The sequence below is a fragment of the Ambystoma mexicanum genome, chromosome 7p, assembly GCF_040938575.1.
Source record: "Ambystoma mexicanum isolate Mex_15411 chromosome 7p, UKY_AmexF1_1, whole genome shotgun sequence".
Lineage (NCBI taxonomy): Eukaryota > Metazoa > Chordata > Amphibia > Caudata > Ambystomatidae > Ambystoma > Ambystoma mexicanum.
Genome location: NC_090939.1, coordinates 533315415 through 533337457, shown reverse-complemented (window position 1 = coordinate 533337457; position 22043 = coordinate 533315415). Strand labels below are relative to the sequence as shown.

The window sequence follows — 22043 nt, the reverse complement described above, 5'->3', positions numbered from 1 at the left end:
AATTAGCCTGAATTTAAAACCTGTATTTACCTCATACTGCATACATGTTTTCAAAGTAGCTCATGTGTCATGCAGAGCGATGTCTCTAGCGTTGGCGAACTAAAAACATCTTTCAGCTTAGTAAATGAGTCTTGAGAGGGAGGTTCCTCAGAAATGCAAAACTGTTGACACTATTATTTCCTGATTACAGATACATAATTTTATATGTTCTATGTTTATTTCTTCAAATGTGAAAACAATGTTTTGACTATTTATTATTGCCTCTTCCAGGTCAAACTAATGCCTCCAGCACCAAATGATGACCTGGCTACTCTCAGTGAGCTGACAGACAGCAGTCTGTTGTATGAAATTCAGAAGCGTTTCAGCCACAGTCAAATATATGTGAGTTAATTGTAATCTTTCAATCTCTTAATGTTGTGTTACTGTCAATGGAGGATATTCATTAAAGACACAAAGTTACTGTTAAAAAATGTGCAGATATTTTATCTTGTAACCTGTAGCCCAGAGGACTGCATACAGAATAATTTGAAACACTAGAAAAGTAAATTATAGTGTCAACCAGAAAGTAAGTTCATGTCACCTAGTTCTGGAGTTAGCAGTTGAGTGCTTGAGACAGACAGGGCACTTTGAGATGAAAGTGCAGCGAGGCCGCCAATAGTGACAGATGAGCACTATACAAGACCATTTACATTGCATTACTTTGTAATGTAAATGTGTACAATATCCTGTATGTGCAATGAAAGACATGCCCCGAAGCTCTGATTGAAAGACAATTACCTTGTTAAATGTCTTACAAAAATAAATGTGTAAAGAACATATAGGAACACCACTTGTCCCCCCAAAAATAAAAATATTCGAGAGAAAATAGAGGCAACAGATATGATTAATGGTTCTTGATGAAGGGAAAGGTGGTCTCCCGTATGTTCAGAACGGAACGTAAGGTAAACATGACATTGCTACACATGCACAAAAATATGCATTGCAACACAACCCAAATAGAATCATCTCAGAACATGCAAACAGATGCCTCATAGTCATTTGCAAGATGCTTTCCAAATACAAATGAAGATTGGTGGCCCTAGATATGGTTGCTTTAGAAACCGTAGCTGGTGCATCTATGAAGTTTTTTTATTTTTTTATTTCTTAAATCATAATGTCCCTTTAGAAAAAGTACATTGAACTTAAATTATTTTTAATAAGATAAACTTAACCATGATTTCCCATTAACAAGTGTAGTTATTGCTAAATCCGCATACAGATATTATAGGAAGTTGTATACCCCATAGGCATAGACATTTTTTAGATGTGTCTACCTTTGCCACAATTTGATGACTCGTTACAAAACCTTCAAGTGAAAAGATGCAGCTAACTAAGATTATTTTTTGAAATATTTGTTTTGTTTGGTCCAAGGATGGCAACGTTATATAGGGTCCCAAAAATGACATTGCCCATACATTCTCATGCAGGGAGACTTTACTCTAGAGCAACAACCATTGCACACGTTCACATCAAACATTTGTGGAAGCTATTGTTTCGTTTCAAATGTGTGCGATTGTTAGAGATGTATTTGCTTATATGCCTATGAACAAATTCCACAGGTAGGTTTCGTAGTGCCTTACTCACCAATTTGTGAACCCATGCTTAGTCTACTCTCAACCAATATCAGGGTTATTTTGAAACGGGGTATGACACACCTGATAAATCAATTTGTCCTCCTGGACACAATTCGTCTGTATACTGACACAACCAATGACGTCGTGTCTGCGCTTCTTGGCTTCTGCCTCGTTTCGGGACCCTCGATTCCTTGTTCTCTAGCCGGGTACGTCATTCAGGGATCAGATGTGTGCAGATCTGCAAAGGAATCTCTCATCACTTCTACAGGGCGCCCCGATCACCTCTTGATCCCGGCTCGATCGTCCCGTCCTCGCCGTTCTCCGCCTTTACTCAATTACAACGTACACGATGGAACAAGTGGGGGAGGGTCCCTATTCGGGCATCATCTTGAAAGGGGTCCCTAGGGGTCCCTCGTGTTATGGAAACATGCGAAGTCACCACACACAATAGATACGCCAGACATGAGGTTAAATTCCCAAAGCTAGGGTTTATTGCAAAGCAAAAGAGTCTCAGTTGGCCAACTCAGTCTCACGCCCCGCGACGTGTATCTCTAGACCTTGAGGGATGCAAGAGAACGAATTACATACATCAGTTACATATATACAAAATGCACATCTTATAATCAGGTATGACATGTTAACACCGCCCTTTATTGGGTTTCTTTGAACTCAGTGTGATTATGGACAATTTCAACAAATATGACACCTTCAAATATCTATTCTAGTAATAATATGCAACAATATGCAATTTTGCAAGTGTAGAGAAAGACTTCTTTGTTGAACAGAACATCGTGCTTCTGTTCCTGTAAGCGAGCTACAGACGGGGGAAGAGTCACATTCCAGACCTTACTATCTTTGAGTTGCTATTCGTGTCCTGGGAGCCAACACGCTCTACAGGGCTAGAAAAGGGGGGTCGTAAGAGGAGCATAATTCAGGCCTCTAGCTGCCTTATTCTAACATTTTCTACCATATAACGAGACTGGCTGGCAGCTGTGAAATGATTAAACGCCCTGCGGCTCTACTTCAAGGCTACGCCCGGGAGGGAGCAGGGCATTCCTCTCTGGGCTGCCCATGTTGTGTTTCAGCGAACTCTTTATTAGCCTCGCGGCCTTGCCCTTTCACGTTTTAGACAACAATGTTAACAGTCAGCAGAATAAACAGAATTGGCAAACCGAATCTGCGAAGCAGTTTGAACAGAAAGCAATGAGCAATTGTTAACAAGCAAAATGGCAATTCTTGTTACATCAAAATGGCCGCTCATTGGTCAAACTTGGAAAACTGTATTTCTATTGTTATGTACATGAGACGGTTGGCCCACGGCCACCAAAATACATTTGCCGTAAATCATGAGGTGTCCGTTTTTCTAGATCGACACACACATTGTAGTAAATGTCAGCACATTGCCTAGTTGGAAAGCAAACAATCACTTAATTTTTGTACCCAGGAACATTTTTTGAATGATGCTATTGTGATCTGCAGATTGAAATGCTGCTGGGCTGACAGTCTATATGAAATGACAAAAAACATGTTATGATTAATTTTACTTTAAAAAAAACTATTGAAACTAAATAGAAACAAACCTTTGGTCAAAGGGACTAGCGCAAAACCACATTACCCTAGTATTTTTCCATTTATGGTCCTAAAGGGACCATATCTCGGTAACAGCCATGCATTGTTTGTGATTTCATACATGCCACCACAAATGAAACACAGGTACCCACAGTTTCTACTTGAACACAATTCCAAAAAGAGCTAAGGAAAAACAGCATTACCTCATACTGGGGATGCTTACGTTTAATTTTAATTGATGGTCAATGCAATTCATATAACATAAGGATTGTACCGATTTATTCTGGAGTGCCTATTACCGATGTCCATGAGCAGAACATGTAATCGAGAGCAGTGTATGGTGGTCTCCAAGCTACAGGTGCTTTAGGAAGTATAGCTGCTGCATTTGTTAGGTTTGGATTTGCACATGAAACATTATTGCCCTTCAAACAAGGAATATTCTTACTGAATTTAAAAGGTACTAGCACAGTGGCATGTCTTATGACTGATAGGTTCCTGGGGAATAGCTGTCCAGACACTTGATCTAATTATTGAAGTAAAGACTAACATACTCAAACAGTGCTTTATGGGCAAGCATGAAACAATTAAAAGAAAGTACAAGCAAGATGTATTCCGACCTGTAGGTGATTGTGACTATTCTTGCTAAAGAAATTAGTAGAACATGGAGGTGTCGCAGTATATGCTGGTGTGCACCTTGAAGAAGAACATGAAGAAAATCAACTACAGAAAGTAATGTACAAGTCAGAAACTAATGGGCGAAGGCTTATATTCTGAGTTGATTCAAAAGAAATAGTGTGCAAAAAAAAATCTAAAATGTTATTAAAACTGGGGTCTTCACGTATGATCCTAAAGAAAGTGTATCACTAATTGATCCATAAACCCAAATGTGTTAAGATTTCAATTATTTTCCTAAGAGTGTCATGCTGGAATTTTAGAAGATTTGTATTTGCAAATAAAAGGAACCAAAATGTAAACTATGTACTCTGTTCAAAAAGCAGGTTTACACTTTGCTCGATCGTTCTATTCATGCTCATTGGTCAATTATTGCTCCCCCATACATAGTAAAGAGCAACTGATTCTACTTTGACAGACACATGACATATACTGTGTTCCTATCTTCTATATTCACCTCATAATCATAGAATAATATCTCAATTCCTTTCTAATAAACTCAGGCCTCTAGATAATTAAGCAGTGTTGAAAGTCAGATTGGATTATACAAATTCCTTAAGCAATGGTCAACACAACTCTGCCATTAAAATAATCTAGGGAACTCCGAACAGGCCCCCACTACACTGTTTAGTGGCCTCTAAAAAATAGATGGATCATCACGGGTTGGGCGGAGCTGTAAAAATGCAGTGGTTATCCTATTACCGCTGCATTACCAATCTGCCCAATCCTGAGTTTGAGCAGAAATCTGTTGCTTTACTGCTGTTTTTGGCGGTTTTATCAAGGCACAAATAGTGCCCAGAATGTCCCATTGGGTCCAATGGTTATCGTCTCCCCTCCCCCCACAACTTGGGATTCAGTACTTGCAGCTCCAGACTGAGTTGCGGTAACGCAATTTGCGTTGGCCGGTATCCCAGGGGTTTTACCGCTGAGATACTGCCCAATTAGTGATAGAGCCCACAGTGTTTTTGTGGCCAATCAGCTTCTCCAATGGGGAATATATTTTATTACGTTTATGTACTCTCCAGACATGTTTGCCTATATATATCTAACATCAATACAATCATTCAAGTCATCATTCAAGTCTCTCTATTGTGACTTAGCATTAAAATGTATATGAATTAATAACTCATGGGAGGAGGAATAAAAGTGAGTAAGTAAACTAGTTTAACAACTATCGCAGATTTGCAAAAACACATTTGCTGATCCCTAACTGTACATCTGAAGAAAGCTTCATGAATTAAAAATGCTAGAAAGCAGTAAACATTACTAATCATCAGAAATAGGTGCATTGGAAAGCCTGACACATGCTGCATTCAAGAAAGTGTTCAAGTCTTTCTGGGAATTAACAGCATGACCATTGTGTGATATCTCATTAGTGTGCTATTGAGGCAGATACCTGGGTAAATCATTTCTCTTGAGGGAAGGAATTGCACTCCGGACAACATTGTCTTGCCGGAGCATCTGTGTACACCCGAGGCGCATTTATTTTTATTTTCAGCATTGTTTCAATTCCCTTTAACCTCTGAGATCTTTAGAAGATGGTGACCCATATATTCAAGTATTACTAATGGTTAATATGTAGCCTATGTAAAATAAGATCCCTTTAATATTTCTGACAAATTCCCCTGACTCATTCTGGTCATATATAGTGTGGTGACCAATGGGTGATGGGTGCCTTCCCAAGCATGGAGAATATGAGTTTGTGATTTGATTGTGGATCATCCCCAGGTTCATCACACTTAGTCCCCATCTCAGGGCAGGAGGCGACAATTTGCCAACGCTTTGAGATGGTGCCCATTCAGGGAATTAGCGCTTGTACCATGTTTGAGGGGTGAGTAATGAGACATGGACACAGAGAAGTCATGTTTGTGTTTATAGACTTTTATTAAATAATAAGGGTTCGGAAAATGCCTCACTGTCTCTACTTCTAAGAGGTATTTCCCTACCTCAAACAAAACTAAGGGTCTGCTCAATGTCACAATGTCCTTACCAAAACTGGCCTGTACACACAATCCTATCCTTGACCTCACATTCTAAAGTAACTCTAATGTGTAAAGGGGTAACATCTTTATGCTTGAAAGGTGTACAAATGTTCAAGTTGTTCAAATGAAATATAAAGGTACTCCAACACAAAAGGTCTCAATAGATAAGGTTCACAGTTCCAGGGGATGGATCAATTCCCCAGGTTACTGTTCAGGGTTTCTCACAACTTCATAAGTCATAAAACACCCTTGGACACTCTGTGTTCTGACAGTTTTAGATATCAGTTCCAACTATACATAAAACCTGATGGATTTTCCTGCCAGGTACTTTTCCACTTCAGTCCCTCTTTACTCTCTGTTTTGGGTTGTTACTTATTACCAGGGCTTTCATTGAGCTTACCTTACACAAACTTGTTGACTTTGGTTTGTCTCGCATACTCTCCTGGCAGGGCTGTTAACTTGTTTGACTTTATACACACTTGCAGACTTATGCTTGCCTGGAATACTCTCCTGCCAGTGCTTTTGACATGCACCTGCAGACTTTTGCTTACCTGGTAAACTCTCCTGCCAGGGATTTGAGCATGCACTTGCAGATTTGTGCTAGCCTGGTATACTCACCTGCAAGGGGTTTTAATGTGTTGCATTTTAGACACACTTGCAGACTTATGCTTGGCTGGTGTACTCTACTGCGACAGCTTTTAAGGTTCATTTGCAGATTTGGGTTTTCCTGGTATCCTCTCCTGCCAGCGATTTGAAGCTTGCCTGGTATACTCACCTGCCAGGGCTTTTAATGTGTTACATTTTACACACACTTGCAGACGTATTGTCACGCGCCGTCGCCTTCCATGGACCCTGTGGTCCAGATTGCGGCTTGCAGGCCGCCATTGAATTGACCGTCACGTTTCTCCGACGTTGACGGCAGCAGTCTAGCGTTGCGGTAACAGCGGACAGGGAGGCTTATTAGCCACGCCCTCCCTGTTCACTGTGCGTTGCAACCCGATTCGGTCAGCCTCCCTGCGGCTGCTCTCTCTCGGTTGCTACAACTCTAGTTTATCTCTTTTCCTGTGCTTTCTCTCTGGGTACTGCCTCCTCTAGGCACCTCTACGAAATACTTTCTCTCTCTCTGGGGTCTCAACCCCGCCTCTTTCCCTCGCTCTGTTCCCGTACTTCCGCGCTTGGTTTCCATACCTCTTTCCCCATTTGCTCTCCGGAGCTTTTGGTTGGTTCCCTTACCTGGTGTCAACACTCCGCTGGCTCCTGGCCCTGTCCACGGCATCCTTGGAGTCCGCATTCTGCTCTGCATCCTCCAGAACGGACATCAGATACTGCTTACCTACAGTTGGGGTTTTTTATGCCCTGCAGGCTTTTTCCCCTTCTCGTCCCTTTCGGGGGAGGGGCCACAGGCGGTGCTAGTTAACAGCATAACACTGTGGCTTCCTTCCGGGAAAGAGACTCTTACTCAGAAAAAAAAGAGAAGAAGAAGAAGCAGGATTATCGAGCCCGCCGACCGCAGATTTCTTCAGTTCTGGACTATTTGTCAGGTGAGGAGGAGGAGGAAGAGGGAAAGTCGGAGTTGTGGGAGGTTCAACCCCAGGGGGCTGACAGTTTGCAATGCCAAGATCCCATGATGGCTACCACTGAACAATTGCAAGAGGTGGTGACCGCGATACAAAACCTCTCAGCAGAGGTACGCAACCTTTCTGTAGAGGTACAGACATTGAGGACTGAAAACAATGTGCTGAAACAACTAATAACTGCCCGGGAACCCAGATCGGTAGATTTGCCACCCATGGCTTTACCTTCAGGGAAGTACGACGGCACACCCAAGAAATTAAAAGAATTTTTGGAGGCTTGCAGCATTCATTTCGCATTTCGGCCCAACACTTTTCCCACCGGTCATGCCCGGGTGGGCTTCATGATTTCCAATATGGCCGGAAATGCCTTAGCCTGGGCCACCCCGTTAGTGGTGGGGGCCTATCCGGTACTGGAAGATTATGAGGCCTTTATTGCAAGGCTGAAACAGAACTTTGAGAGGCCTGAACTAACCTTTTCAGCAGGTGAGGATCTGTTAGATGTGCGCCAAGGCCAGACAGACGTACTCACTTACATTTCCATCTTCAATTGACTGGCCATTGAAGCTGGATGGCAAGAGCAAGCTCAGTTTGTCATATTCCGAAGGGGTCTACGAGAAGACATTAAGGACAAATTAGCCAGATCTCCTCGACCAGCCTCTTTCCCCGAATTGTTGGCAGCAGCCGTCCAGATTGAGCATAGGCTTCATGAGCGAAGACTGTAAAGACGGAAGAATCGTAACCCGACTTTCTCTACAAGTTTTCCTCCTTCCTCCACCACAGCTCCTCCACGCCCAGATGAACCAATGCAGATTGGTACTACTCGTCCTTCATTGTCCTTGGAAGAAAGGAAGAGACGGAGAGATTTGGGGTTATGTGCATATTGTGGTTCTGACCAACATCAGATAAAGAACTGCACAGAGATTCCATCCCGAAAGTCGGGAAACGAGAACCCTCGGTCCTAGGAGGGACGGGAATCCGAGGGAATTTTGCCAGCCCCTATGTGTCCTTATCCGTGGGTCCCACTAATCAGTTGGAGGATTCACGACTGATGGTGCTCAAAGTACTACTAATGATTGATCAACAGAAGATTGATGCCTTGGCCCTATTGGACTGCGGGGCAGCCGGCAATTTTGTAGATACCATTTGGGCAGACAAGGTTGGCCTACGCAGAAGCAACCGGAAAGAAGACCAGAAGGGGGAAGGAGTGGACGGTAGTCCACTTAGCTCTGGACCCATCACGCAGACCACCGAATACTTACAGATGTCCATTCAACAGCATTCTGAATCAATTCAGTTTGACATTATTCGTGCTGCACATTTTCCTCTCATCTTAGGGATCACATGGTTACGCAAACATAACCCCCAAATCAACTGGTCTACTAACAGTATCAGTTTTGATTTGGGGTTTTGTCAAAAGGCATGTTTAAAAGACCTACTTTTTATGGAGGCCCCGGCACATACTGCCCCGTCAGTAAGTACGATTAGTGTACACTCCCTTCCATTGGACCTCTCATCCTATGAGACGGTATTTGCAGAAAGGAACATCCTTGAATTACCTCCCCACAGGCCGGAGGACTGTTCAATTGATCTTCTCCCCAATGCTTTAGTCCCCTTTGGTCGAATGTTCTCATTATCTCCATCTGAAAAGAAGGCTCTCAGATCCTACCTGGATGATAATTTGCAAAACGGACTTATCCGCCCGTCAAAATCCCCAGCGGGAGCCCCATTGTTCTTTATTCCGAAAAAAGATTCCCTAGATCTTCGACCATGTATTGACTATCGAGGATTAAATAAAGTTACCATCAGGGATCGCTATCCCATGCCCCTCATCACAGACATTTTGGAGGCAGTCCAAGGAGCTAAGATCTTCACCAAATTGGACCTTCGCAGTGCTTACCATCTCTTACGGATCCCTGCTGGTGACGAGTGGAAAACGGCTTTCCGTACTCCATTTGGATTATTTGAGTACCATGTGATGCCGTTTGGGCTGGTCAACGCACCTGCAGTTTTTCAGAGGTTCATGGACCGGATATTCTCGGATCTCATGTTTGTGTCTGTTATTGTCTATTTGGATGATATCTTGATATTTTCTAAGGACCCTGAGCAACATCAGATTCATCTTACTGAAGTTCTGAATCGGCTTAAGGAACACAAACTCTTGGTAAAGAGAGAGAAATGCGAGTTTGGGGTTAGCTCAGTACCTTATCTAGGATACGTTCTGTCTCCCCAGGGTATCCTCATGGATAAGACTATGGTGGAGGCGATCCTGAGTTGGCATTCTCCCAGATCAGTCAAGGAAGTACAGAAATTCCTTGGAGTGGCAAATTTTTACAGACGCTTCATTCCCTCTTTCTCTGAGGTAGTGCCACCCATTACTCATCTATTAAAGAAGACTTCCCTGCCATTTTTTTGGGATTCCAAGGCAGAAGAGAATTTCATTCATCTAAAGGAACTGTTTTGCAAAGCTCCCATTTTGCGCCATCCAGACCAAAGTAAACCATTCATACTTGAGACAGATGCTTCGGCAGCTGCGATAGGTGCCGTATTACTTCAGGAACAGGACGGGGAAGAGCACCCCATTGCTTATTTGTCACGGACCCTCACCCCGAGTCAACAGAACTACTCTGTGATTGAGCGAGAGCTTCTGGCCATGAAACTGGCATGTAAAGAATGGAGGCATCTGCTAAAAGGAGGTAGTTGTCCATTCACCATCCGCACCGACCACAAAAATCTGCAGGTGCTCCAGAACATGGATTGTGTCAATTCTCGCCAGGCCCGATGGGCACATTTCTTTGCCCAGTATGATTTTCGGATTACCTATATCCCTGGTTCCCAGAATCTACTAGCAGACGCATTATCCCAGAAGGAGGTGTCGGAAGGTTCCAGACTTCAGCCACCAGAAAGACTCTTTCCCAGGAATCGGGTGTACATCCAGGCGGCCAGTTTCCTCCAGCAAGTTAAAGAAGCTACCGTTCTGTCTGAACACAGTGAAGTAAAGGAAAGATTCACAGAAAAAGACGGACTCCTGTTTCATGATCATCGACTCTTCATACCCTCTTCCGCCCTCAGACATCAGGTTGTGAAGTGGTGCCATGATCACAAGACGGCCGGCCATAGAGGACAATCCAATACGGTGGAACTGATTAAGAGATATTTCTATTGGCCAGGGATTCAAGCTGAGGTCAAGAAATGTACACAATCCTGCAACATCTGTAATAGCAGTAAATATCGTACCACCAAACCTTTGGGTTTACTCGAACAGGGTTCAGTACCCCTGCGTCCGTGGAGCCATATCTCCACTGATTTCATAGTGGACTTGCCGGTTTCTCAAGCCTGTACCTGCATCATGGTGACCATCGATTCCATGTCCAAACTGGCACATTTCTCTCCTCTTCCCGGATTGCCCACTGTGGCTGAGATGGCTAGTGTGTTTCTTAGGGATATATTTCGTCTCCACGGCCTCCCTGATAAGATCACTTCTGACAGAGGCAGCCAATACATCTCTAAGTTCTGGTCAGCGTTGTGTCAGCAGTTGGGCATCGAAAGGGCACTCTCCTCGGGTTTCCACCCACAGACCAATGGGCAGACGGAGCGATTGAACGGCACTCTCGAACAGTACTTACGTTGCTATGTCAATCAGGAACAAGATAATTGGGTGTCGCTCCTTCCGACGGCGGAATTTGCATATAACAATTCTCGGCACTCTGCCTCTGGTCTCACTCCATTTTTTTGTACTTATGGGACTCATCCCCGCTCCATATTTCCCAGTGTCTCTCTTACTTGCAATCTCCCTGCAGTGGAGGACACGTTGTCCATGACACGGGAAGCCCACAGGACAGCCAGACGCAGTCTGTTGGAAATCCTAATATCTTACAAGACTCAAGCTGATCGTCACCGATTGGGGGTGCCAGAGTGGAAGGTGGGCACCAGGGTATGGCTTGCTACCAAGTTTCTACCCCGGTGGACCCGACCGTTTAAACTTAAACTTTCCCCCCGCTTCTTTGGTCCTTATCCAATTGTGGCCAAGATCAACCCTGTTGCCTTCCATTTGAAATTGCCCCCTTGCCTACATCGAGTGCACCCTGTTTTTCACTCCTCCCTCCTTCGTGAAGCTGGTCAGGGCTCGTCTGTTAGATCCCTTCCATTACGGGCTCCGCCACAGGTTGATGTAGACTACAAGGTGTTCCAAATTTGTGATTCTCGCTATAGGCGGGGTCGCCTGGAATATCTGGTGCATTGGAAAGGGTATTCTAGAGCTGAGGATTCCTGGGAACCCATTTCACATCTCAAAGCCCCGGTTTTGCTCAGGAGGTTCCATATGGCGCACCCTGGCAAACCGGGGGGTGCAGTATTGGGGGGGCATACTGTCACGCGCCGCCGCCTTCCATGGACCCTGTGGTCCTGATTGCGGCTTGCAGGCCGCCATTGAATTGACCGTCATGTTTCTCTGACGTTGACGGCAGCGGTCTAGCGTTGCGGCAACAGCGGACCGGGAGGATTATTAGCCATGCCCTCCCTGTTCACTGTACGTTGCAACCCGCTTCGGTCAGCCTCCCTGCGGCTGCTCTCTCTCGGTTGCTACAACGCTAGTTTATCTCTTTTCCTGTGCTTTCTCTCTGGGTACTGCCTCCTCTAGGCACCGCTACAAAATACTTTCTCTCTCTCTGGGGTCTCTACCCCGCCTCTTTCCCTCGCTCTGTTCCCGTACTTCCGCGCTTGGTTTCCATACCTCTTTCCCCGTTTGCTCTCCAGAGCTTTTCATTGGTTCCCTTACCTGGTGTCAACACTCCGCTGGCACCTGGCCCTGTCCACGGCATCCTTGGAGTCCGTATTCCGCTCTGCATCCTACAGAATGGACATCAGCTACTGCTTACCTACAGTTGGGGTTTTTTATGCCCTGCAGGCTTTTTCCCCTTCTCGTCCCTTTCGGAAGAGGGGCCACAGGAAGTGCTAGTTAACAGTATAGCACTGTGGCTTCCTTCCGGGAGAGAGACTCTTACTCAGAAAAAAAGAGAAGAAGAAGAAGCAGGATTATCGAGCCCACCGACCGCAGATTTCTTCAGTTCTGGACTATTTGTCAGGTGAGGAGGAGGAGGAAGAGGGAAAGTCGGAGTTGTGGGAGGTTCAGCCCCAGGGGGCTGACACGTATGCTTTCCGGGTGTACCCCATGCGACAGCTTTTAACATGCACTTGCAGATTTGTGCTTTCCTGCTATACTCTCCTGCCAGGGCTTTTAACATGTAGCACTTTAAACACACTTGCAGACTTATGCATCCACAAAGGTTCACAATGTGAGGGGTTTTCTTTCTCTCCCCTTAACCTCTCATCCTTTACTCCCTTGGTCATGGGTCCCAGACTCGTAACTGTTATAGCTTTGCAAACGTTCACAAGTTGGGAGGTTTTTTCCACCCCCCTTCACCTCTCTCAGGCTTTGCTTCCCAAAATGATTCTCTTTCATTCAATCCTCAATTTGCGTTCTTTGTCATTGTTGCAAAAGCACCCCCGTGTCCCTCTCTTTCTCTAAAGGATTCACCCGCTTTCTGAAGCACTCCTTAGGTCCCTTGTGGTAAACCAGAGCTGGCGTATTGGTGCTCCACCTCCAGTGTGTGGGTCCAAGGTCATCTCTCACTTGCCTCCATGTCCTGTGTGGCTCCCACCTGGTGTTTGAGCCTCTCTCCATGTTCCTGGGGCTGAGGCACTGTTCTCTGGTTCCCACGATCGCCAACCAGACTTGCCTTATGTTTCTGATGCAGTCCCAGCAGGCACACCAGTTACTGCAGGCACCCTTTATTTTTATAAGTCATCCTCCTTCTGCCTTGAGCCGGTCGGCTCACATGTCTTCTCCACAGTGGCTCAGCAGTCTCTCACTCATTCTCGAGCGAACGTGGGTCACCCAAGTAGCTACTTTCCTGATGATTCAGGTTCCGCCTTTTAAATCTTTCGGCACCTGCCAAGCTCAATTAACTACTAGAGTACATTCTGCAGTTCTTGGCCTTGTGGATCTGCATTACTCTCTTCAGCCTTATTGTCTCAGTATTTTCATATGTATGGAAATGTTGTGCTTTCCTAGGTTTTCTTTCTACATGATACTGGAAGAGGTCTTTAGCAGGTTTTGTGGATAATGGAAGGGAACTTTTACAATAAGCCATAACAGCTTGGGATACAGAGAGAACATCCCTAAATGGGAAACAGGGGTATGTGCCTTCATCTGACAATGCCATTTTATTCCCCTGAGGGTCACCTCCCCCCATCTGGAACTCCCTCATACAGCCGCCTTCAGGGTCAGGATCAGGTGGCAGCTGCAGTCCCCTGGCCACATGGGTAAATTCCCCTCCTGGGAAAGGAGTGAGGGCATTGGCAGATTCATCAAACCCAGAAATAGAAACCACATTGGAAAAGAGAAATGTACCTTTCTGTATTACCAAAGCACAGTTCTTTCACTTCCATGGAAATTGTAGTCTCTGTAGCTACTTCTGCTTTAAGGGAAGTGGGGAATGTTAGCCAATGGAACCAGCAGTGACATCCTCCTTGGCTTCTTTCACACAGGTGCAGGAATTACATCTAAATCTTTAAAGGAAAGAGAGGGGCCTGAATTAGCGTGGGCAAGCTAACAGTCTGCCATCCATTGCACATGTCTCCACTCCCTTACAGATATACTAAATGAGTTTACACAGGGGGCAGTGTTACAGCATGGCAACCAGAGAGAATACCGCCTAAAAGGAAGGATTAATCATCCCCATGTCCCACATCTGATGTGGAAGCCATCCTAGGGTTTGGAAGCATCAGTAAATGGTACACCCGGCTATTTTAGGAGATACCTTTGAGTCCCCTTCTTACATCAGGTAGATGATGGAAGGTAGGCTTGGGGTGTGGCATGCACAACAAAGACATCCAACCAAGTAGAGCAACATGTGAATTCTAAGTCCCATTTCAGGTCAGCAGCTGAATTTCCACTGTGTCAGCTGTAGACTCAAATATATTGTGGGTGTTGCTGTTGCCAAGGGTCATAAAGGGTTGGCAGGTATTTCCCTAACAGAAGTCTAAGCCAGAATTTTTCGTCACGAATACTGGGTTGTTTAGAGTTTGGAGAGAATGGGTTGGTGAATTAATATTGGGGCTGATTTTTAGGGTTTTCTCTGTTGCTTTATATATTATAGGACAATGGGCCTCATTACGACCCTGGCGCTAATGGGTTAACAGCGCCGTAAAAGGCTGCAGCGCCGTTAACCCATTAGCGCCTGATTACGAGGTCCCTTTGCGGGACTTGACCTTAACGGCTGGTCTACACCAGCCGTTAAAGTAGGAACCCACAAAGGGACCTTGGTGCTAAGTACGGTACCGCAATTTGCGGTACCGTACTTAGCGCCTTTCCCATTCCCATTGAGCCCTATGGGGCAAAAATGGGAATGGGGAAGGGCCATGGAGGAAGGGGGAATTACTGCCCCGCCAACCTTGTAATGGGGTGGTAACTCCCCCTTTCTCCATGGCGGAGTCGGTAAGTAACCGGCATGGACCATGGTGCTATTAGCACCATGGTTTTCCGCCTGGGTCGTTATGAGGCCCAATAACTTGAATGCATACATGTTTTCATAGCAAATACTAATTAATAGTATTTATTGGTTTCCTGACACAGTATTTAAACTGAGTAACATAATATAACAAGCTACTATATCATTCTCAGAAAAGAAACATCTATATTGGGAATGAGGATGGAGGGTTTGGCATTATACTTCTGACAATCCCTAATCAGTGCAAAACATGCATGCAGTGGGTCTCTATTTGCTGACTACACATATCATGGGTGATTACAACCGAGGCTATGTGCAATATCGGTATTTCTGGCACAGTTTGGTGTTTCACTTCTCACTATTGAGGGGCAGGCAACTTTCTGGATGACTTAAAGGGTGCTATACATGAGGAGCACTTGGCCAGGGCCTCACATGGCTGCTTCCGCAATGGGCCTCTGAGATGTACTCTTATCTATTCTAGCAGCGAGTCTCCAGATCTTGCAGATGAGGTGTACATGAGGAGGAGGAGGAAATAGTGTAAAGTGCAGCGTTACCAATACTTGCGTTCCAGTCATTGCTGACATTGATCCCATGAAATTTCGCATTGGGTTTTTTTCTAGTTCGACAACTAAGGCCAACCATTATGCGCTTCTGATCTCCTTAATGGAAAAATGACGTCCATTTCTTGAAGAAGTTTGACTTTTATTTTGTGAGGAAGAATCATAATGTATGAGTTAGAGACTGTGCATTGGCCTTAACTTTGATACACTGTTCAATATTATTCAACTAGCCCAACTATATTGACAAAAACCTCCCTTTTCAGATACATAATCCCAAGCTGTGAAACTCATATCTTCATAAGTGTTTGTGGTGTGAAATATTCCCAGCAGGTCAATTTGTTTCTCCTTATAAGTCATGGGGTAGATATTCAGTGGCTAAAGGTCAGAGACATTGCTCTTCAGTGCAGCAGTGTAGGTATCTTTGGAATGAAGAGAGAGCAGCTATACACTTTCTTAGGAATAGGAACAAGTGAACACGTCAGCGGGGCTCCCCCAGACAGTAACAAGCATTTTTGAAAATATGTCTCACGGTATCTCTGTTGGAGTCCTCTTTGCATTAGACAGTCTTGTTTTGTGGGAGTTGGACTTTTCCTTGTAAAGCTGTTCAAAATGTTCCTTTTTTGTGCACTTCAGGCTCAGCAAAGCTGTGAACTTGCCAGGTGTCTTGGGTTCCTGAATGTACAGAATCTGGTTCCCATTGAGTCAGCATTCATGGGGTCATTGGACTTGATATCAAGCACTGATGCCCTTTCTTGTTAATTTAGTTGCATCTGTTTGAAAGATATGGAAGTTTGTTCAATGCTGTTGGTAAGTGGGTTGGCTTCCTCAAAGGGTGTGGGAGGTTCTTTGGCTCGTAGGTGTTCTTGAATGATGGCACAGATGGTGTAAATTACCAGCTGATCACAGATAAGTGATGCAATCAGGTCTCCTAAGTCACAGAAGTGGCTCAAACCTCTTAAGGCAGTTACATCATGTTCAACAGTGTTGTTTCCCCATTGCGCTCTTTCAATACATCTTGCATCTCTCAAGGACTGGGTCCTCCCGGGATCAGCCAGAAAAGGTGGGGGTGTTTTAGCTGCTGACAGGAGCTTTGTGATATTGAGGTACCAGTATATGTTTGTAAGTGGTATGCTTGCTGTTCACCGACTGCATTTCTGGCTTGCAAAACGAATCTGCCAGGAATGGGGATGATGATGTGTATTGAAGTGTGGGCTGCATTCACTAGACCTCACTCAAGATGGCTGGCACATGCACACACTATTATAAGGTGGGACATTTTCCTTTTTTTTCTGGAAAGTAGATGAATTAAGCTGTACAGTGATTCCAGGAGGGGTTTCCCAGAGCTGCCCGCATCTGATGGAGCACTGGCCCACATGTTGGTGCATGCCAATCTCCTGTGAGGGTCTTCCAAATGCATCTGCAGAGAGGGCCCTGCTGTAGAGATTACCACAGCATGCAACGCAGTGGAGTGATTGTGGGCCTGCCTCTTCATGGTGCTCAATGCCCAAGAGAACCCTATATTTCAGGTAGGTAGAAGATGTATTCACATCCAGCATTCTGAGCTCCAAAACAGCCATCATCCTCATCCCATGCTGACTTGTTCTTTCCAACATTCCCCCTTTACATTCTGGAATGCAACAAAACAGTGGCCTCTGTTCAAATCTAGCTCTCGACTGCACATCTATGTGAGGTGTCTGCATTTCACAGGGCTGCTCTTGATGAAAGCATGGAATTACTATTAGAGTTTGTAGCAAAACACTCTATCTGATTGACATATTCAGTGAATTCATATAAACACAGTAGTCTGATGTTGCTTTATATTGATATATTTTCCCATTTTGAAATCTGTAGTGGCTTTTAGTATTTGCTTTTTAGAGGTCATATGTTTTATTTGTATATTTTCTTCCATGCCTACATATTTATCATGCAATGTTATCTTCACTTAAAACTCCATGACTTCTGGTTTACATCAAAGATTGAGTCTCCTGCTTTTGTTTAACTGACATCTTGATAGCTGCAATATCAAGTGTGACACAATCTGTGATTTCAACAAATATACAATTTACCCCTTCTCGCTTTCACCACTGGCCTCATAGTAGGCTGCAAAGCATGCCTTCTTTCCACTGTTGAAAAGTACTCTATGCAGGATCCTTTCCACTAAAACCCCTCACTATTCTATTGACTGAAAATATTAATGGAAGGTTGGTGAAGAGATTAACATCCAAACTGGCATTGCCATTGTCTTGTGAAGTCTCATGCACGTTTGCCTAACAAGGCACCAACAGTGGAGAGGTTTGTCACTTTATGCAATTGTAGATAGTGGGGGTCATTAAAAGGTTGGCGGTAAGGGGTTAACGGCACCACATTGCAAGGTCCTTTAGCGGGTCCCGCTAAGGGCGGCTGGTTTACCAGGTGCCCTTAGTGGGAGCCGCTAAAGGACCAGCATGCTAACAACTGTTGTTAGCATGTTCCCCATTCCCATTGAGCCCTATGGGGGCTCGAATGGGAATGGAGATGCGTTCCCTGACTGGGGAAATACCGGGTCCTCCAAGGTTGGAATGACCTGGTAGTTCCCCATTAAGGGAAACCGGACCCAGTATGTGGTAAGGGGGTAGCCATGGCAATAATAGCGCCATGGCTACCTCCAACCTTGTAATGACCCCCAGGGTTTTTTTTTCTAAAGTATTTAGAGTGCCTTATTTTGATGCCATGTATCCTGGGCCTATTCACACCTCTTCCCATCATGTTTAAAGGAATATGTGCTGTGTCTTTTTAATTTGAGTTGCACACACTGGGGTTCCTCTGTTCACACTTCGTTTCTCTGTTGACACCTTGGGTTCTTTATTGCAATATAGTGAAGTTGTCAAAACTGGATGTATGCTTGGATTGTACATACTATGACTAGGTTTTTTACACTGGAAGTAATCTCTGGTTTACCAACTGAGAATATCCTCAATTAATTGAACTAGGAGTATTGTGGGTGCATCAAACTGAATGTTTATAAATGGGGTGTTAGGCAGAGGTCGCCTACCTGAACATTGGGTTAGGGGATAGCCAGGTGCTCCCACCTGTTATGTGATGCCAGTCCCTGAATTGCTGCAAGGAGCATCCTCTGGCCTACTCCACCATGACCCATTCTTTTGGCAGGTGTTCATCACATGTGACTCCTGTTCCTTTAAAAGAGTCTCCAAGCATGAATGAACATATTTATCGCAATCATACCTTGACTGAAACCCTTCCTTAAAGTCACCATATATACTCTCTCTGCGGGAACGCCATCTATTGTGAGGTATTCTTGCATAGTGTTCTAAAACCTAAATATACAAATACTGAAGGGCCAGCAAAGGAGAGTTAGACAGATCTTATCCATGAAGATCCATGAAGAAGAAATGTCTGTGGTGCACTGAAACCAAAGGCTTCTCTCTAAACATGCTGCCATCCACATTCAAACAGCTTGCAAAGGGAAGCACGCTCCAAGAAAAGTTTTTTGACTAACAAATCGGTTGATGAGATATACCTTAAGTGAATGAGAAGCTCTGAAGTGGAATCCAAGATGGTGCCTGGTCTTGTCTCTATGAAACAAGGGTCATAGTGATAGAAGTTGTGAAGAAATCTCCAACAAGAACTTCTTGACCAAATTGATTCACTGCCTAATATGGACACAAACAGGAGTGCTGTTAAGCCAGGGCAGTTCCTCGGGGGGTGCCATCCGATTACATATGCTGCAGGCTTTGTAAGATTGGGTGGGATGCAAGTGATTTTATATATTTAGAAAAGAGGTGAGGTGCCTCTTGATCAAACACCCTTTACTACAACAATCCTTCCAAAATTCTGGAGCCAAAAAACAATATCTTTGATTAGAATGTTTTGTTTTATCTAAAGTAATACATCAAAATTAACTTTGGTCCCCTAACACAATGCTGGGGATCTCACCCACAATATTCCATTAAGTAAAGAAAGCTTGCCTACATAAGAAAACACAACCTACCTGCTTTTATGTCAATAATTGGATCCCCAACACACACACACACAACCTTTCATATAAAAGCACATTTGAATAATTATTCTAGACTACACCTATATTTGTCCTCAAGGTAAACATTCTCAATATTTACCTCTTATTGTCTTTATGTTTTCATATTAAACATTAAATATTCTTATCTGAAATATACAACATATATTTCACTTCATTTTCTCTAACACCATCAACAAGTGTTGGCATTAGAGAAGCATTTTACAATATATATTTCAATACATTTATTTTTACACCATCACATGATTGACATCAGTGAAACATATGCATTGGGTTCCCTTATAGCCTTCTTATTCTATGGGTACATCTACTCTAAATGTAGAGTAATAGTGGTTTCTGGTTAGAGAATGTCTATAAAATGCAGGGTGTGAAGTTGGACAACTTATTTTTAAGGCTTGGATTAATAGCAGATAGAATAGGGATCAACACTACTTTTATATTAGAGTGTAGGAGTCTGCCGTAAATTCTGCATTTCCTTTATCCACAGTGTTATCTTGAAAACTCACATTGTATATTACACTTTGTTAGTTTCTGGGGATAATGTGGACAAGCTAATACCTTCCTACTCCACTGTGAGGGCTTTAACTTCTTTACATTTGTAAAATGTTGTACACCATCTGACACATTTGGGAATAAATTATCCCTGTGAACATTTGGGAATTTGTTCAGTTGGCTAAAGTCTGAGAACATGATGTGCCCTCTGCAGTTTCCAGTTCATCAACAGCCTCGCTGGTAAAGGATTCCCCCACGTGACTTTCAGTTGCTATCAGTGGTATTAATTAATTTCACGCTCATATCTCTATATGCACAGTGATTTGCTATACTCATTTTTGTTTGTATTTTAATAGCACGGAGCAGGTAGGTACATCTACAGCTCCAGGCAATCTGTGCCAGGTAAGTTGTGGTCTCAGTCTGCCCCATGCTTTCAAAATCTATTTCAGGCCATCTGGGTCTGCCTTGGGGTAGGTTTTTTTCATCACACACCCTATAGAAAATATCTATCTATGTATCTATTTATTTATTTATTTATTTATTTGGATACAGGGAAGACATTATTTATTTTAATCACCAACAAATGTACAATGAATAAGAAATCCTATTTGATGGCAAGCAGTGAGTTATTTACAATGGGGTGAGTTTTAATGACATTCTGACCAGGTTGTGGTGGGGTGTAAATGGAACAGTCACGGGGGACAATGCATGGGTAGACCTACATAGATTAAGGACACTCAGCCTAAGACATTTTTAAGTGCAGGTTGGTGGTATGGCTGTCGTTGTTAGGTATTTGACCATGATGCAACAAGTGTTAGAGTGAAGGCAGATTAAGGGCCTCATCACGACCTCGGCAGTAACCCTTAAATCCTGTGGTGGCGCTATTACCGCCGGATTTAAGGGTTTGCCAAATCAGGGCCTCGGCGGATTTCAACCCAGCTCTGAGCTGGTGTGAAATCCGCCGAGAATTCGCGCTCACACCGCCGGCGGGAAATCCGCCGGCGGTATGAGCGCAAAATTTCCCCATTGAGCCCAATGGGGAATGGGGCATTCCCGAATGGGCTCAATGGGGAATGGGGACTTCCAAGTCCGCCCAACTCGTGATCCCGCGCTATTAGCGCCGGGGGCTATGGCGGTCACGCTAATAGCCCCCGCGCTAATACTGCTGGCATTACCGCCGAGGTTGTGATGAGACCCTAAGTCAAGTACACATTCAGGTTAGAGGTGAGGAAAATATGTTAGCTCAAAGGCAGATGAGAGATAGGTTAAAAGGATAACTCAGACTCAAGGAGGTAGCCTTTTAATTTGGCTTTGATCAAATCATTGTGGGCAGTTTCTAATATGTACGGAGGAAGAGAATTCTCCGCAAGTAGAGCACAGAGAGAGAAAGAGCAGAGGAGAGAGGAAGCCCTGGGAGTGCAAGGTGCCACAGGGGTTATCAAAGAGGCAGAGCAGAAATTACAAGAAGACCTGTAGAGATGCATAGAGAAGGAAAGATACTGTGGTTCCTTACCATGTTAGGATTTGTGAACCAGGAGAAGACATTTAAATCTCGACCAAAACATTGCATCATCAACCATCCAGTCTGGTGACAGTAAAAGGAAGTAGGTGTGAAGAGAGGGAGTTCAAAGAGAGTGAAGGTACTGAAGTTAATGGTCCTGTCAAGAAGACAGAGGAGACCAGAGAGGAAGCTGGTCCAATAGTTCAGTTAAGGGAAGACAAGAGGGTTAAGAGATGCTTGTTGATGTTGAAAGGAAGGTGGCCCACGCTTTTCCTAATATTTAGGAGGTTGAGGCGAGATGCCATTGCAGTTTTGGAGATGAAAGTAGAGAAGGAATGAGAGGAGTCATAGAGGACATTGAGGTTCCTATCTGAATAGGAGTAGGGAAGAGTGCCAGGTGGGAACTGGACAGGTACGGGAAGAGATAGGAGAGAGTATTTGTCAGGGAAGACGAGCACCTCTATTTTGGAAGACTTTAACATCAGAGAGTTTGAAGCCATCCAATATTTAATGCAAAAGAGACAGTTTGAAATGTTGAT

At 44.1% G+C, this 22043-nt stretch overlaps 1 protein-coding gene across 3 annotated transcripts in view; it reads left to right on the top strand.

Annotated features, from left to right (window-relative positions):
• MYO16 (myosin XVI) overlaps positions 1–22043 on the top strand; it is a 3167675-nt gene that overhangs the window by 1295774 nt on the left and 1849858 nt on the right. For all 3 annotated transcript variants that reach the window (XM_069636567.1, XM_069636564.1, XM_069636566.1), the window contains exon 11: positions 271–381. In XM_069636567.1, the coding sequence (XP_069492668.1) occupies positions 271–381 (111 nt within the window). The remainder of the gene's footprint in view (positions 1–270; positions 382–22043) is intronic.